Source organism: Lytechinus variegatus, chromosome 1 (genome assembly GCF_018143015.1).
Source record: "Lytechinus variegatus isolate NC3 chromosome 1, Lvar_3.0, whole genome shotgun sequence".
NCBI lineage: Eukaryota > Metazoa > Echinodermata > Echinoidea > Temnopleuroida > Toxopneustidae > Lytechinus > Lytechinus variegatus.
This window is the reverse complement of record NC_054740.1, coordinates 46329964-46348794: the sequence shown is the minus strand read 5'-3', so window position 1 is coordinate 46348794 and position 18831 is coordinate 46329964. Positions and strand designations below refer to the sequence as shown.

Below are 18831 nucleotides of genomic sequence, written 5' to 3'. Positions count from 1 at the left end.
CCTTCACGTTGAATCCGTGTTCTAACAAATATCAAATGAGTATATCCCAGTTATTGATAGTAAATTATGAAAATACTTACCATGATTTTCTTATTTACGAGATAACTGGATATACTCATTTGAACCCTCCGCCGACCCTTGTCTTGCATGGCAACATTTCTTGCGTTCAGGCTCATAAGAGGAAATGGAGGCTTTTTGCGTTATGATCTTGGATGGTGCGTTCGTAGGGAGATGCTGCGCGTGCGCAGGAAAAATTGTGTACTTTATTCGCCCTGCAAGTTGATTGTAATGAACTAGCAGATCAAATGAGTATATCCAGTTATCTCGTAAATAAGAAAGTCAACGTAAGTATTTTCATGCCAAGTATCACTGAACATCTTGTGCGAGTTTCAGGTCACATGACCTTTCAAAGTTTATAGATATAGTGTATAAAATGTGGATATAGGGGTAATCAATTATCACTGACAAGTTTTAGGTCACATGATTAAGGTTAAATGTCAATGAACGTAGTATTGTATCAGTATATAGATATGAATGGTTGTTTTGTGAATAATTATTTTATAGTAGTTTTCAAAGTCAGCACTGCTGCTATATTAATCGGGTGATGCAGGTGAGACCGCCAGAGGCATTCCACTGTTTTAAATGATTGCCTTATTAATGTATTATTCCATTTTTATATTGGATGGATACTCAGGCTTAAAATAATATTTGACCTGCCACCCTTAATGTAACTCGCCAAAATGAACATTGAGATTTTTCTTGAGCCGGATAATGATACAGCATATTTTTAAGCTTAAAAGTTATACACTGTATATAACTTGTCAAAATTGATCAACAATAACTACACAAGTTCATGATTGCATGTGGAATACATTCAATGAGAGGTTCAAAGAATAAGAGAAAACACGGTTTAACCCTTTTTACCTTAAAGGCCAGAAAACCGGCCACACAATGACCTTGCAAATACAATGTTCCTGAAAGTCTGGCATACCGACCTGAAGCCATGTTACTTGAAAAATATGAGTCCATAATGTCAGGTGATTTTTTAAAAATGACTTCATCTTGAGGATGTTCAGTTGATAAATGACTTTGATTTCGAAACTACAACTCTACTAAAGAGTCTTCAGTAGAGTTGTGATAATAAATGGCGAGTGATGCACTGACTACGGGTGCACTATATAAAATTTTACATAAATCAAAATGTTGATTGTGGGGATAAAACAGACACATAAGATTTTATTCTATCTGTGCAAGAAGCTATGCAACATTAGCTGGGCTGGGTGTGTCTTTCATAAAGCTGTTTGTAAGTTAAGAGCAACTTCAAGAATAACTGTTGAACCTCTCTTTTTACATGTATGCTCTAAATAATCACCAATCAGCATTTAATAGTGAATATCATTTACCACAAGAATGGATCACCAGTCGTTCTTAAAGTTGCTCTTAAATTATGAACAGCTTTATACCCCAAGTCTGAGTAATAGCATAATACTGTTTCATCAAAATAGTGCAAAAACTTGAATCCCTTTCCTTTATTCTTTGTCCAATTTTAATGAAATTTTCAGTGTTTTGTTTGTCTAATTTTACTCTACCTTCATCTGTTCAAGTAATATAATTTTCAGCCCGGAGCACTAATATATTGAAATTGAAGACATGTTACATTACTGTGTATCTCAGTAAAATGTGAATGTACTCCATTAAGATGTTTCTTGCTGAGATTGCTTTCAACATTAACCATTGATGATTTAGGTGAAGCTCAACGTGATCCAACCCTGAGACTTGTAGCTACAATGTTTGATGTTTTGGAGTTGATTGGGCCCTAGGACAGACTGGTGATAAGAGAAAATTCTTTCTTCTGCTTGTTCACCTTGCTTGTGTGGAGACAAGGATGACTCTTGAAAATACTAGCCCACAATATGTGAGTTATTGTGTCTTTATAATCATCTTTGTATACAAACCTGGCAACCAATACCATGCACCCCTTTCTGCTCTTTCCATGGTCTTAAAATTATGGTATTCCTGCCTTTCATCTCTTTACCTCCATTTATAAACAACTCTTTGTTCATTCCATCTATTCCCTCACCCCATGCCACCTTTACATTCAAGTTCAAGTTAATTTATTCAAAACCAAAACATCACATCATAATTAAATAGACATACAAAGTAAATGAGTTCATAAGCACACATCAATTAAAAGTATTGGATAATCTTGTGCAGTGTATGATATGTTGAAGTTTAGTAGAGATTTAAAAAAAAACTCAGTTGTGTTGGCTCAAAGCCAGGCAGTTATGCCCATAGATTGAGTTAGAGTGTGTTAGTATAAGAGAAGTATACACCTACACATTGCTACCTTGTTTTCTTTATTTGTCTCTCTCTCTCTCCACATTATGTTTACAATGTCACAATGTTTTCTGTGTACATTTCGCTGTGTGTGTTTTATTTTGATATTATTTCTCTTTTAATTCTAAATCAAACATAAACAGAGTTATGGATTTTTCAAGTTTTGGTTTTTGGTTTTGTAATTTCACGTGCGAGCAGCTCTCCAATATTAATTCCATAAAATGCAATTTTCTCAGATCATTGGGAATTATTTTACTTCTGCATTCATTATGTCAGGATCAAACCTGGGTTTTTGCTTGCCTAAAGATTTGGTCACCAATCAATATAATCAAATATATCAAATCACATATAAATGATATTGACTTTCAAAAGATCTTAAAAAAAAGTTTGATTTTATCAATTTAGAATTTGATTTGGAATATTAAAAAAAAACATCAGTAATGGATGGGAGAAATAATAATTTGTCCTGACAATATTAAGGGTTTATTAAAGGACTTCCGTGATTCATCATGGATGCAGTCCATATGATGTCGATGAAAAGAATGGCAACAAGTTTACTGAAGTAGCGGTTACCTGATGACCTTGAAAACTGATGACGTAGAATGACGTGTGTCGAGGGTTATTGGAAATCCACGAAGTCTGTCGAAGAATGGCGTCACCGAAGTCTAGGCGCTTTCGATCTGTCGCATGACGTCAAGAAGAACTTGAGCCAAACTCGGGGTTGAATACTCAGGTTATGTCATCTTGATTCAGGGCTGACGAAAACAGGAGGCTTCTAAGGATGTAGCCCTAGAATAAAATGGCTGTCCATGGGTAACAGCTCCCTGACCAAAGGACCCTTGAAAATTGAATAAATACTATTATCTACATAAAATGGCAAATCCTATTTTGTAACATTTCAATGATTACTTTTATAAATCATTTGATCAATACATGTCTTTCTTATTATTTAATAAGCAACATCTAGATAGTATTAATTCATCAGCATAAATTATCAATCCTAGAAAAATTGACATAAATTCACTCCTGAAAAAATACTGAAATACAAACATTCCATCACAACACTATATTTGTGATAATTATTTAAAGCTGGAAATTGTTAAAAACTTACAATGTAAAATTATGCCTAATAAAGTTACAGAAAACAAGCTTCTGATTGATAGAATTATTACAACAAAATCTTGATCAGAATTTCAGATCAAAATTACCTTTTATGCTGGAAATCTTGTTGCCATGGTAACATGTCAAAAATTAGGTAAAACTCTTGTGGTTTGAAGTACTTTGTCAGTATTTAAACAATTCTCATGATATTTTTGCTCACACATACATGTAGGTCTTGGGGTGAATATGGGCAAGACATTTTTTTCCATGTATTGGAAACTGTTGCCATGGTAATGGCATAGGGTGAGGGTATTAATCACTGTCAGTTATAATTCTAGTTTTTCCCCCCACAATTCAATCTGATGTGTAGAATTGTGTTTGCATTGATAGATCCACTCCAAGACATCTGTTCTTCTATCCTGTTACACGTTACTGGAGGTTAGCATTCAATATTTGACATGTGGACCATCATTGGAGCTTGATAGACAGCAGGTTATACAATTGCATTCAGCGATGACTGGAGCATTCAGTGCTCTTATGTTTTATATGAATTCAGTCAAAGATCAAGAAGAACAGGTCAGTGTAGTAATTATTGCTATCAAGTTAGAGGCAGAAAAAAAGAAAATGAACATATAGATCCAGGAATAAGAAAATTTTAATTTTAACGACTTCAATTGCCAGGAGCTATTCTATATTTCTTGCGATGTTAACTTCTATTCACCTTAAAAGGACTGGGCTATTTGAGATGTATTGAGGTGGGGGGTCCCATCTCGCCCGCCATTCGTGCGAATTCGTCAAAATTTGACACGCGCATTCCTTACCAGATTCAATTTCAATTCAATTCAATTCTGGTTTTATTGTGAAAATGGTACATGACAAAAGTCCGAAGACTCATATTATCATATTTAAAAAGTAAAAATGTACATGCATATTAACATAAACTACAAGATAGTATTTAAAAAATAATGAAAATATTATTTTTTATTTATTATGAATAAAATATGCAAATCTATTCATGAAAAACATTATTTGCATACTTAATGCCCAATTTCACTTCAAATTTTCTTCTTTTTTTTGCTGCAGATCTCATCTTTGTAATCTAATTTAAAGGTTTCCACAAAGAAAAATTGCAAAAGCCAATTTTTTACTTAGGTATTTCTTTGTTTTTAGAATTTCTTATGTATGTCATTGTTTTTTATCTTTTGTTTTTCATTGTTTTTTTTCAATTGAAATTGTTGCACACCATTTAACAGCTAAATTAAACCCTAAATTAACTAGAATTTAATTCGTCATGCGGACGAATTAGGTGGTCTGTCTTTATTCTCGCCATCATGATCACTATTACCATGTTCATGCAGATCAATATGATATTCATGAAGACAACGGAATGCTCATTATGGATGGAATACTTGTGAAAGACGGGAGATGATAAAGCACTGTGAAAAGGGTTTTTTTGATGGATGACAATACATGTGATATGAAAAAAAGTAATTAAAATCTGTTTTATCTTGCTAAATTTTAACTTTTATACCATGAAATTAACATGAAGGATCATGTACAAGGTGGTAAAAAGAAAAAAAAATAGAAAAAATGTGTGTTTACCCCCAGGACTCGAACCTGCGCCCTTTAGAAAGCAAGTCAAATGTGTTATCCATTGAGCCACGATATTCCTCATAGAGAATACACGTAAGCAATTTTGAGAATTACAAGTCCAACTTTGCAAGCGAAATATGGGCATGATCCCGGCATCTGATCAAAAAAATGGAGGGCACATTACCGAAAGCCCAGAATCTCAGCTACAACATATTAAAAGCTCAGGAAAAACTGAAAAGAAGAAATGGAGATATGGCTCACGAAATAGAGGAATGTCGAATCTAGTTTTGAGAAAAAGTCATGTCCCATAGAGATTACACGCAAAATACATGTGATATGAAAAAAGCAATTATAATCTGTTTTATCTTGCTAAATCTTATGCCTTTTAATTATCATAAAGGATCATGTAAGAGGTGGCAAAAAGAAAAAAAAAATCATCTTGTTCACCCCAGGACTCGAACCTGCGCCCCCGAGAACACAAGTCAAAGTGCGTTATCCATTGAGGCACTATATTCCCCATAGAGATTACACGTAAGCAATTTTGAGAATTACAATTCCAATTTTGCAAGTGAAAAGCGGGCATGATCCCGGCATCTGATCAAAAAATAGAGGGCACATTTGCGAAAGCTTAGAATCTCAGCTACAACATATTAAAAGCTCAGGGAAAACTGAAAAAAAAATGGAGATATGGCTCATGAAATAGAGGAATGTCAAATCTAGTTTTGGGAAAAAGTCATGTCCCATAGAGATTACACGCAATATGAGGAAAAATGACATGCCTCTTTTCATCGCTATTTTACGCAATGATGCGTTTCTCAAAACGAAAATTCATGTTAACTGAGGAGAAAGAGTACATTCTAATCTACAACATATTCGAAATCTGGGCGAAAACCGATCTATATTCGAGAAGTTACAACCAAATTTGCATAAATTTGATGACGTCATTTTTGAAAAAATGAAATTTTTAGTTAAGGTGCCATTTTGATGACGTCATGATATAATTTAGGGACATGAAATCAAATTTACAACTCATACTCTATCGATATATGAAAAAAAAATTTGGGGTCAGTGGACTATTTAAAGAGCTACAGTGAATTTTCAATAGGCATGTTTTTGCCCATATATGGCCTATAGTGAGAGCTCGCGCGCACACGTGCTGCAAATTTTAACGGGTGTTAATTTCATCATTAATGGTCGTAGAAGGTTGATCAAGGTATCAAAATGTTCAGAATTTTATTATCAATGCAATGATGTAAAAAAAAACGTGTTTCTGCGTTGTGTTAAGGCGTTACGCGCGGAAGCGCGCATGTGTGTGCGCGCGCGCAAAATTTTAAAATGCTTAAAATGACCTGAAACATACTCTACTTTGGTCAAAAAGTGATTTTTGAGCATTTTAAAATTTTGACGCACGCGTTCGCGCGCGTCGTGACCTCCAGGTGACCTTTGATGACATGATTTGATGACCCTTGACCTGAAGTTGATGTGATGATAATTTGATTGATTTTTGATAATTGATATTGGAGATATGATTGATAATGTGATTTTTCAAAATGGCGCCTAGATGACGTCATCATGACCTGATGACCTTGAAAAGCTTATTTTGACGTGTCCATGACAGATCCTATAGATGACATGAAATTCAATGAAATTGACCATGTCCATTTTGAGATAACTTGGCGACAAGAAAATCCGTAAAAATAAATAAATAAATGAAAATAATAATAAAAACTAGAATTTAATTCGTCATGCGGACGAATTAGGTGGTCTGTCATGATTTTTCATTCAGTGTCGGCTAATGTATGAAATGAATCATTTAGATATGATTGATAATCTTGATCGTAGACATCCAAAGAATAAATTTTGACCATTGCTAAATGTGATTATTGATGTGGTGATGACGATCGTCAGACATACATACAGTATTCAAACAGATACATACAAGATAGATGATTATATATATATAGATGGATGGAGCGATGGATGGATCAAGTGATGGATTGAGAGATAAATGATAGGTGGTTATATTAATAAAACATAGACAGACAGGCAGACATATAGATAGATAGAGACAAATAGATTGATATAGATAGATAGCCAGACAGACATACATATAGAAAGATAGATAGAGACAGGCAGATAGATTGATGGATATATAGAACGATAGATATACATATCTAAACAGATAGATATATTTTATTAGACAGAGAGAGAGATAGATAGACAGATACATATACAATGTAGGTAGATAGTCAGATAGACATACATATGGATAGATAGATAGATAGAGTGAGAAAGAGAGAGAGAGAGACATATTCAATCAGATAGATATATATTTGACAGAGAGATATATAGATATGTCATGTACGTAGTTATATAGACAGACAGACAGACAGATAGATAGATAGATAGATAGAAATATAGATAGATTTATAACATAGTTAGTGGATGGACGGATATGATTAGAAAGATATAATAAGAAAAAAAGTAATTAAAATCTGTTTTATTTTGCAATGTTTTAGCTATTATTTATTAGAATTGTTATAATTGATCGTGCGCAAGATAGCAAAAAAAAAAAAAATCACCCGCGGACTCGAACCCCTGCCCGCATGATTGAATGAGATGCAAGTCTGACGCCTAACTGATTGACCTATAATATTTCCCATAGACTTTACACGTAAGGAAATTTGAGAATTACAATTCCAATTTTGCAAGCAAAATATGGGCATGATCCCGGCATCTGATCAAAAAATAAAGGGCACACTTCCGAAAGCTTAGAATCTCAGCTACTACATATTACAAGCTCAGGGAAAACTGACAAGAAAAAATGGAGATATGGCTCACGAAATAGAGGAATGTCGAATCTAGTTTTGGGAAAAAGTCATGTCCCATAGAGATTACACGCAAAATGAGGAAAAATGACATGCCTCTTTTTATCGCTGTTTTACGCAATGATGCGATTCTCAAAACGAAAATTCATGTTATCTATCGAGAAAGAGTACATTCTAAACTACAACATATCAAAATCTAGGCGAAAAAACGATCGATATTCAAGAAGTTACAACCAAATTTGCATAAATTTAATGATGTCATTTTTGAAAAAATGAAATTTTTAGTTTAGGCGCCATTTTGATGACGTCATGATATAATTTAGGGACATTGATGACATGAAATCCAATCTACATCTCATACTCTATCGATATATGAAAAAAAAATTGGGGGTCAACGGACTATTTAAAGAGCTACAGTGAATTTGCAATAGGCATGTTTTTGCCCATATATGGCCTATAGTGAGAGCTCGCGCGCACACGTGCTGCAAACTTTAACGGGTGTTAATTTCGTTATTATTGGTCATAGAGAGCTTAATTGGGTATCAAATTGCTCAGAATTATATTATCAATGCAATGATGTAAAAAAACCGGTGTTTTTGCACTGCGTTAAGGCATTACGCGCGGAAACGCGCGTGCATGCGTGTGCGCGCGCAAATTTTCGAAATGCTTAGAATGACCTAAAACGTACTCTACTTTGGTCAAAAAGTGATTTTGAGCATTTTGAAATTTTGACGCGTGCATATGCGCGTGTCGTGACTTCCAAGTGACCTTTGATGACATGACCTGATGAGTCTTGACCTGAAGTTAATGTGATGTTAATTTGATTGATTTTTGATAATTGATAATGGAGATATGATTGATAATGTGATTTTACAAAATGGCGTCTAGATGACGTCATCATGACCTGATGACCTTGAAAAACTTATTCTGACGTGTCCATGACAGATCCTATAAATGACATGAAATTTAATGAAATTGATCAAGTCTATTTTGAGATAACTTGGCGACAAGAAAATCGTTAAAAATAAATAATAAAAAAAATTCTGACGAAATCAATAGGTGATCTGTCATAGACCACCTAATTAAGGGACTGCTTCCATATTGTATTGGCAGCCTGCACCCCGCGAGCACACCCCCGCTGCGGTAATTAGTGAACAGGATGTATCTCCCCGCTAGACGCAGCTAGCGGCGGCGCGCTGCTCAGATTAAAGCAGATTAACAGGAATCATTAATCCTAGATTTTATCATTGTAGCTTCTCGCCGCTTCTCGCAGCTTGCACGCGGCCAACTTGCAGGCGAATACTCGTACTCAAAATGATGTGCTTTCTAAATCCGTTGGTGAAATGTGCGCGACCGATGCGGCGATTTTCTTGTCTGCCCGACACGAAATGAAGTTATTAAAGTATGAAGTATTGAGCTAAAAAGTGTCTTAGATTTTTAGCAAAATAATTCTTATACATTTCGAGGTGGAAAAATTCATATTGATATTAGTTTTTATATTATTTCCGTTGCGTAATAATGATCTTTTTCTTCCAACAAAGTACGATCATCACTTATTCTTAATCCGACCCCAACATGAAATAGGACGAAATAGGATGAAATATTGAGCTAAAAAGTGTCTTAGATTTTTAGCAAAATAATTCTTATACATTTCGAGGTGGAAAAATTCATATTGATATTAGTTTTTATATTATTTCCGTTGCGTAATAATGATCTTTTTCTTCCAACAAAGTACGATCATCACTTATTCTTAATCCGACCCCAACATGAAATAGGACGAAATAGGATGAAATATTGAGCTAAAAAGTGTCATAAGAGGTTTTAAAAATATTTCTGGTACGTTTCAATGTGGAAAGATTTGTATTCATGTAACTAAACTTTACGAAATAATTATGTATTTCTAGAACAATGTACGATAATCGCTCGTTCTTGAATTCAACCAGACAATCAATAATACAAGATATGGAATATTAATAGATAAATGGGTCGTAAAATTTTTTTAAATAGTTTGAAGGCGGTATGAATCTAATTACCCTTCGTATAGTAATCTACGGTATTTTCCAAATGTATGATTATCGCTTGCCTGTTTGTTTCCGCTCCGGCACGAAATTAAAGGGGAAATTAAGGAAATATTGAGCTAAAAAGTGTTTTAATGGTTATAAAGATATTTCTGGTACGTTTCAAGGTGGAAAGATTCGTATTCATATAATCAAACTTGCGAAATGATTATGCATTTCTTTGAACAATGTCCGATGATCGCTTGTTCTTGAATTCGACCAGACATTTAATAAAACAAAATATATGGAATATTAATAGATTACACGGATCCTAGATTATTCGAAATATACTTTTAAAATGGTTTTAAGGCGGAAAGAATCTAATTACCTTTCGTAATAATCTACGATATTTTCCAACAATGTACGATTATCGCTTGTGTGTTCGTTTCCACTCTGGCACGAAATGAAGGTATAAAAGAATGAAATATTGAGCTAAAAAGTGTCTTAAGAGGTTTTAAAATATTTCTGGTACGTTTCAATGTGGAAAGATTTGTATTCATGTATCTAAACTTTACGAAATAATTATGTATTTCTTTGAACAATGTACGATAATCGTCGCAATTCGAACAGATATGTAATAAAACAAAATGTATGAAATATTAATAGATTACACGGATCCTAGATTATTCGAAATATACTTTTAAAATGGTTTTAAGGCGGAAAGAATCTAATTACTTTTCGTAATAATCTACGATATTTTCCAACAATGTACGATTATCGCTTGTGTGTTCGTTTCCACTCTGGCACGAAATGAAGGTATAAAAGAATGAATTATTGAGCTAAAAAGTGTTTTTCATGGTGTTAAAAATATTTCTGGTACGTTTCAAGGTGGAAAGATTCGTGTTCATATAATTAAACTTGGGAAATAATTATGCATTTCTTTGAACGATGTCCGACGATCGCTTGTTCTTGAATTCGACCAGACATTTAATAAAACAAAATATATGGAATATTAATAGATATGGGTCGTAGATTATTCGAAAAATACTTTTAAATAGTTTTAAGGCGGAAAGAATCCAATTACCTTTCGTTGTAATCTACGGCATTTTCGTGTTTGTTTCCGCTCTGGCACGAAATGAACCGAGAAATGAAGGTATAAAAAATGACATATTAGGCTAAAAAGTGTCTTAAATGGTTTTGAAAATATTTCTGGTACGTTTCTAGGTGGAAAGATTCGTGTTCATATAATAAAACTTTCGAAATAATTACGTATTTCTTTGAACAATGTACGATAATCGCTTGTTCTTGAATTCGACCAGAAAACAAAATATATGGAACATTGACAGATAACATGTGTCCTAGATTATTCGAAAATAGTTTTAAGGCGGAAATAAAATAACTTTTCTTTTCTTCGAACAATGTACGATGATAGCTTGTTCTTGAATCCGACCCGACATGAAATGACGCAAAATATTTGGCATGTTAATAGATAAAATAAGCCGTAGATTTCTAAATAGTTATGAGGCGGAAAGCATCTGACTGCCTTTCGCAATAATCTACGGTATTTTGAAACAATGTACGATTATCGCTTGTGTGTTTATTTCTGCTCCGACACGAAATAAAGGCATAAATGTACGAAATATTGAGCCAAAAACTGTCTAATAAATGATTTTATAAATACTTCTAGTAAGTTTCAAGGTGGAAGAATTCATATATATCTAATTAACCCTGCTTAAAAATTAACTATTTCTTCCACCAATGCACGATAATCGCTTGTTCCTGTTTTAGAATGATATAATTCGCCTTGCCATTAATTTGATGGTTCAAATTACAAAATTTGTGATTTTATGCCATAAGTAATTTCATTTCATTTTACATAATCATTGGATTATTTTGTCGCAGCAGGTAAGTGTAATGGTGCTTCTTCGCAATTCATTATGTTTCCATACTCGTGCAATGTATACACAATTAATCAATTTAGAAGCCCATTGTAACGAGTAGTCTGAAAAACGCTCAAGCGCAATGAAAAGAGCAGGATCTTTCGCAGAATAGTTATGTCCGCTACGCCCATGACCCTTCAATGATAATTAATCAATATAATCTACGTCGGATACTTTCTTTGAAAAGAACTTGCCTCGCATTATATTGTGAAAGCAAATGGCCGCTTTGATCTTTAATGACTTAAACAGCACCATTGTTAGGCATTTAATCAGTTATAATCTTAAAAGAGGATAAGAAAGAACATCCCGTGTAGTCTACTTTTTTTCCCCTCTTATAATATTTTAATGCTTTTAAAAGTCATCCAACACTAGAATCTTTTTAAAAATTGTTCGGCGATTTCATTTTTTGTCTAAAAATAGGATTTTGGGGGTGAAATAATAGGATTTTTGGTCAAGTGTGGTTGGCAGCTCTGCATGTTAAGGTCAAAGGTCATTTTCAGGTCAACATTGAAGTTTACATGCAAGACTCTTTCTCCGCAACCATAAGTCCCTTTTCAACCACACTTGTACAGTGTATGGTAGATGGGCTTGAGGCCTGCATGCTAGGGTCATTGTCGCCATGATAATTGTATTTATTTGTCAAATTTCTGTGTGAGTGCTATATAGTGCATATAAAAAAATGTGACAGATTTGAAAGCTAATTTTTTTTTTTTTTACAAATTATGATCTCTTCATTTTGGTGTCAATAGGTGCTCTGAGGTCTTATCCTTCAAACACCATTAAAATTATTTAGTTTTGTTCATGCTTGAGCGAACTTGGAATGTTTTGTCTTCGGATAAAAAAGGAGGCTTGTGCCAGAATGGCTTAAAATGATGAATATGATGATCAGACTTCTTGCTAATCAGCAGAATTCCTCTTGACCTTTTCATTATCTTTGCCATAATTTTCGAATGACATGACGAAAATCTTGCTTTCAAGAGCAGTATACCCCCAGTTTCCCTTATCATCAAATCTCTTCTCCCAGTACTACAAACCCTATTGCCCTCAAGCATGAAATTTAAGTATAGAAACACCTGTTTCTTGACCTCGGTCCAAAGATAATACACCCCAGCATCAACGGTCACAGCAGGGGGCCACACACGATGGATTGCAATGTGTGTAGTTCTGGTGAGTGCATGGAGTTCCATGTATACACGCGTTGATAGAAACTTTTTTCTTCCTTTCTTTCTTTCTTTTTATTCGCTTACTTTCCTTATTTCAAGGTCGATTTTCTTCGTTCGAAATTGAAAATGGACTAGTATTGGATGTCTGAATGTAATATGCCTTTGAAAACGTGATTAATATCGAATACAATAATTTCATTCCAAAGATCCTTCTACAGGCAGACAAGTCTTACGTAATAGCACAGCTGTTGTTTATCATTTCGTCCTTGGCTCAACGCTCGTTTGGCTGGCCCGTGGTGGTGAAATTGAGACAAGGGGATTACCTGGCCAAGATGGGTTTATCGGGGTTGGAAATGTTGTTTGAGATTTTCCAAACGAAAAATGGGATATACGACCGCAGTTTGCAGTCCGAAGTGCAGTCGAGAATCAAATGGGAAATTTTCGTAATGTACGGTCAAAATTCATTTCCAAATTTACTTATTTGCTTGAATATTTCTGTTGTTCCTTTGTAATATGCTCTCTTTTAGCTTTGAATATTCCTTCTTTAGGCAAGAACAATTTTTTTTAACTGAAGTATGTGAGAGCATGTTTTTTTTTCAAATGCTTTCATTGCATGCTTTAAAGGTTATGGTGCCTTTTAACAGTGGTATATGTAGGGGCTAGGGGTGCTCCCTCTGCAAAAAAATAAGAAAATCAAGACCAAGAAAAAAAAAGTGGAAAGGAAAAAAGAAGAAAACTTAAAAAATGAAATGTGATATATTTTTCTGAATATTATTGTCAAAAACACAAAATTTGATATTTTGATAAAAAAGTGGAAACTTTTGCTTGCTCGCTTCACAACTTTTTAATACATTTTACCCAATCTGCCATATCTTGCTCCTTCAAAATTGACTTAATACATCGTTGCCATGGAAAGCCATGAATCCTTTCCTGTTTGTCCTGTCAAGCACATAACTAAACTTTGTGAAGGATTCAATAACCCCTTGAAAATAGGATTCATGTCTTTTATAGGTACCATAACATAATTTATTTCACATGATATTAGGATTTGAATAATTACAAATTCTCCCAATTAATAATGCAAATCTTCTTACTTGGGTTGACAAAAAGTATTCTTTTCTTATGAAAAGAAAATCAAAGGTAAAAGAAGTCTAAATGAAAAACAAAATAATTCAGGTAAATGAATAAATTTGTAAATGAAATTTGATAACATAATTCGAAAATTATGGCAAAGATATGCAAAGATTAAGAGGAAGTCTGCTGATTGGCCAAAAGTCTAATCACCACATTTCTTATTTCTACCATTTTGGCGCAAGCCTCTTTTTGAACCCCCGACAAAAACGTCCCGTGTTTGTTCAAGCATGAACAAAATTTATTTTTTGAAATGGCATTTCAAAGATAGGATCTCAGAGCATCTATTAACATCAAAATATAGATGTAATCATTTGAAACAAATTTTTTTAGACCTCTCAAAACTGTCCCGTTTTTTTTAAACGCTCTGTATATCGCAAAGGACAGATGATGCGGTAGGTTCGGGGATACACGTGCTTGGCTGCGTGACCCGCCGAGCATCTCTAGTTGAATATAATGTTGACTGGCCTTGAGGGAAACACCTAATATATTGCCCGCAATAGAATCATATTGGCCCGAGTCTTTAAACAGGGGCAATATCTTTGATGTTTCCCAAAAAAGAGCCAGTCAATAATTTCATTACTATCCAAATCAGACATCTAGAGCAAATCATTAAATCTTACATATTTTACCTTTTGAGAATGTGATTCTATTTGTTCATGTTGAGCAGATTGTGCCTCTAAGCTAAAACTATTGTGACGTATTTGCAATATCGCAGTATCCATTTTGATCAATATGACAATTATGTCCTCACATGCCCGGATGTGAGACCAGGGAAAATACAAAGGTATATTTTGCATCCTTTTCCGCATGCAAATCAGTATGCGCAGAAAGACTGATGAAAATACGATTAGATCCCTTCCTGATATTTTTTTAAATCTAAGGAAATATGGTTTTGTAAATGACCAGCTCAGATGTCTGATACGGGTAATAGTCTGTCTGTTTCTGTTTGTTTGTTTATGGTAACTCCCGCAGGAACTCGGCAGAGCAGCTTTTACTGGTAAACGCCAAGCTGGTATATGAACCAATTACCTAGGAAATATTTTATGTCTAGGTTAATCAGTCAAAGTGGCTGACCATATAGACAACAGATATTACTCTCGGGCCTTTCTATATCAAAGTGGAGATGATGGCAGAGTGAGGATTCGAACTCACAAGCTTGCGATTATGAGTCCAATGCTCTAACCACTGGACCACATGACCTGTGATTATTGTTAACCATATCAGACATCTGAGCAAGGCAAATTTAACACATTATTGCCTGCTTATGACTGATCAAATGGTCAGTCAATAAGTTTCCAATTGTTCATCCACAGACCCAATTTATTGCCTGCTCAGGAAAGTCAATGAGAAAATATGTGGAAATGTAGCGGGCAATAAGGCAGAGCTAACTCCTGTTATTCTACGCATCCTATTGAACCGCACAGTGCTATATGTCATAATGTTAAGTTCAGACAGCGCTGGATACTGCTGTATCATTTTAATTATGTCACAATGGTTTAAGTTCAGAGGCCAACATGACAAAACAGGTTCCCATTATTAAACTGTAAAATATCTAAATTTTTACTTTTTTTGCTCTAGATATCTGATATGGATAATAAACTGTTGACTGGATTTTCTTTCGGGGAAATAAATAAATTGCCCTTAAAAGATCCATATTGCACTTGTCTAACAGGCCAGTCAATACTTATTATTCCAGTTGGATATCTTTGTGCTGCATTATGATTAGACTCCAAATCAGACTTTTGTTGACTTTTATGTACAGATAACCAATGCACTGATGAGAGCTACTGTTCATGTTTTAACTGTTTGGTTGGCTGAGGAGACTACTGCTTTAAGACAAGAAGTCTACAAACTTCTCCCCTTCATCCTCAAAGTTGTGTAAGTCTTCATGAGGGCAAATTAAAAATAAAATATGTGTCATGAACAGACTGCATTGCTTTTTTTGGCACTGCTATCATGATTAAGTAAAGATTACAAGCAACCAAATTAATTTTTTTTCACATAGTGAAAATTATTAACAATTAAATCTCATTTCTAAATAAAAAAAAATGGCTGGTTGTTTTTACAAAGACCTTTCTACTGTTTTTTGTTCCTTTGCTGTGATCACAGCTACAGTACCATAGCAGTTGGTCATATTTTTTTTTCTGAATGAGTATTCCTCCACCTTTTGTATTTTCCCACAGTCAAAAATCTTATAAGGAGGTTGCCCAGGCAACGGTCTGTACATCACCATCATCAACATCAGCATCATCTCTCAGTGACATGGGATCTCTGTCTATGTCTCCTTCAACTTCTTCTATCCCTTCATCATCGATCCCATCAACCTCAACCCCATCTACCAGTACACTACCACCATACTCTTCATGGGAGTCTGATCTACCGGTAGTAGCTCCACCTGCTAAGGATCTGTTAAGGCTCTTACTACCAGCCCTATGTCATCTCACTGCTGAGGACGAACCAAGGAGGATCTTGAGGGAGTGCAAAGGTTTAGAGCTTCTCCTGGAATACTTTGCATATCACTGGAGACTGGTCAATGAACTCAAGAGAAAAGAGTCAGAGGTAGGGATCATGTTTTTTTTTTCTCAAATTTGCAAGATGCATAAATTCAACTTATTTTTGTGGCCTGCCTTCGTATGGACAGATGGATGGATGTCTCTTGTTGACCATTTCAATTCAAACAGGTGAACCTGACCAAGAAAGCAAACCTTGATTTTGATGCTGCTTGGCATGTTAGTAGTGCCAGGTACAAGTCTAACCCATGCAAATCGATTACGGAATATGTTCATGTTAATGACCTCATTTGCATATTTCTTCTGATTGACTAATAAGGACAGGTAAAGTTTAACCCCTTTCCATTGTCTGATTTCAGTGCAGGAGTGCAGCCCACAGGTTTATATGTAGCAAGCGTGAAACCCACAAATCTCAAAACTCTAATTTACTATCAATAACTGGGATATACCCATTTGATTTGCTAGTTCATTACGATTAACTTGCGTGCCGAATATAGAGTACACAATTTTTCCTGCGCGCGCTGCATCTCCCTATTAACGCACTATCCCAAGATCATCGCGCAATTTAGCGTCCATATCCTCTTTTACTTTCGCCTGCGGTCGAGTTCAGTCGCAAAGCTAAGTACACTCCCAAAATTGCAATTCTGTTTGCTTTTTGGATACCTTTATTGTGCATTCTTCCCTTATTTCAATCTTATTTCATTAATTTTAGATTGTTGTTAGATTATCCCGTCGCGCGGAGCTTCCGTGATATTATTTCGTGTTTTTTGTTTGTGAGTTTGTTTTTTAAGATACGTTTCTCAACAGGCGGGTTGTCTTCACTTCTCCGCCCCATAGCTCCGCGCCTTCCTGCGTGTCGCGGGCGTTGACTTCGCTCCTTTTTAATTCCTTTACCGTAATTCTTTTTATTCACTGACTTCTTCGTTCTTCGTTCTGGTAGAACTTCATGAGGTTCACCAAACTTCTACACAGAATTTTGAAATTTTGTCCGGAAAATTATTTATGCTAATTTATGCAAAATTTATTCATAAATCACAAAAGATGTTTTTTCTTTTTCATTTGTTGATCAATTTCAATTTTGTTTTCTTAATATGATAGCTCGAGGTGGTGATACAAAATTCCAACACAGAATTTTGAAATTCATTAAATATGCTAATTTATTCATATATTTTCAAAACTCCCCAAAAATTACTTATTTATTTGTTAATTGATTTTGATTATTTCTTTTCCATCTGAGAGCTACATGAGATTTACCAAGGTTATACACAGAGTTAAGAAATTTTGACTAGAAAGTTATTTATGCTTAATTTATATCAAATTAATTCATAGATCACAAAAAATGCTTCTATGTCATTTCTTCATAAATTTCAATTCTATATCCTCAATTAATGTCACCAATATAATTCACTACAGTGTCAACTGGGCTGAAATTAAAATTGTGTTAAATTCCGTTGCGAGATGCCGGATGAGCTCCACATCATTGATGTGCTAGTTGAGCAATTTTTGGTCTGACATGCACTTACATAATGTTGTGTAATTTCGGAACCACGTACCCGGGTGACACCAAATTGGACTCATAAGTTGCGCAAGGCTTGAAAGTAAAAAGTCAGCGAGTGGCGCAATGCAAAAAAATTCGCACGGCAAAAATATTGCGCGATTCGTTGAGGGGGGCCTCCGAGGCCCCCCCCCTCGGCCTAGATAGGGTTAAAAATATCTCAAAGCTCTGTCAATTTCATGGAAAACAGAGTGGGCCCGAAAACAGAGCCCTGGGGGACGCCATAGACCAATGGCCTAGATTAATAGGACTGACTGTGAATGGAATGAGAGATAACATTTAATAAATAAATAACAATAGTAATGTGCATTTATATAGCGCTTATTACAAATGTTAGGTTATGGTAACTATATTGATTATCTTCACGCCCTTGAGTGTTTGGACATCCCAACACTTGCTGATAGATGCTTACAATTACAATGTTTGTCAGATCTTTGTACAATCAAGGCATGCATGCATGCTTCCTCAACGTAGAGATGCCTTGCCAAATTTCTGTTAGTTGAGGAATTCTGACCCTCTTTGCCGCATACCTTGCCATACATCTAGGTACCGAAATTCATTCCTACCTCAAGCAGTAAAGATAAACAATGATTTGAAGCTTGTTTGATTTCATTTCTAACTTGTATCTTTTGTTGATGAACAGTACTTTTCCATTTTCTCTCATTTCCGTCTT

General features: G+C 34.9%; 1 protein-coding gene across 1 annotated transcript; it reads left to right on the top strand.

The window, feature by feature from the left end:
* Positions 1–1801: 1801 nt before the first annotated feature.
* LOC121415178 (neurochondrin-like) lies at positions 1802–17092 on the top strand. Its single transcript, XM_041608327.1, has 4 exons — positions 1802–1915; positions 3829–4014; positions 15856–15971; positions 16277–17092. The coding sequence occupies exons 1-4, from the start codon at positions 1886–1888 to the stop codon at positions 16776–16778; spliced, it is 834 nt and encodes a 277-aa protein (XP_041464261.1). The 5' UTR covers positions 1802–1885; the 3' UTR covers positions 16779–17092.
* The last annotated feature ends 1739 nt before the right edge of the window (positions 17093–18831 follow it).

Excerpts from the sequence above, each read along its gene's own strand:
- LOC121415178 (XM_041608327.1), top strand. The coding sequence starts at position 1,886 with ATGACTCTTGAAAATACTAGCCCACAATAT. Across the intron at positions 1,916-3,828 it reads AAAATACTAGCCCACAATAT|ATCCACTCCAAGACATCTGT; the intron begins GTGAGTTATTGT and ends TTGCATTGATAG. Across the intron at positions 15,972-16,276 it reads CCCTTCATCCTCAAAGTTGT|TCAAAAATCTTATAAGGAGG; the intron begins GTAAGTCTTCAT and ends ATTTTCCCACAG.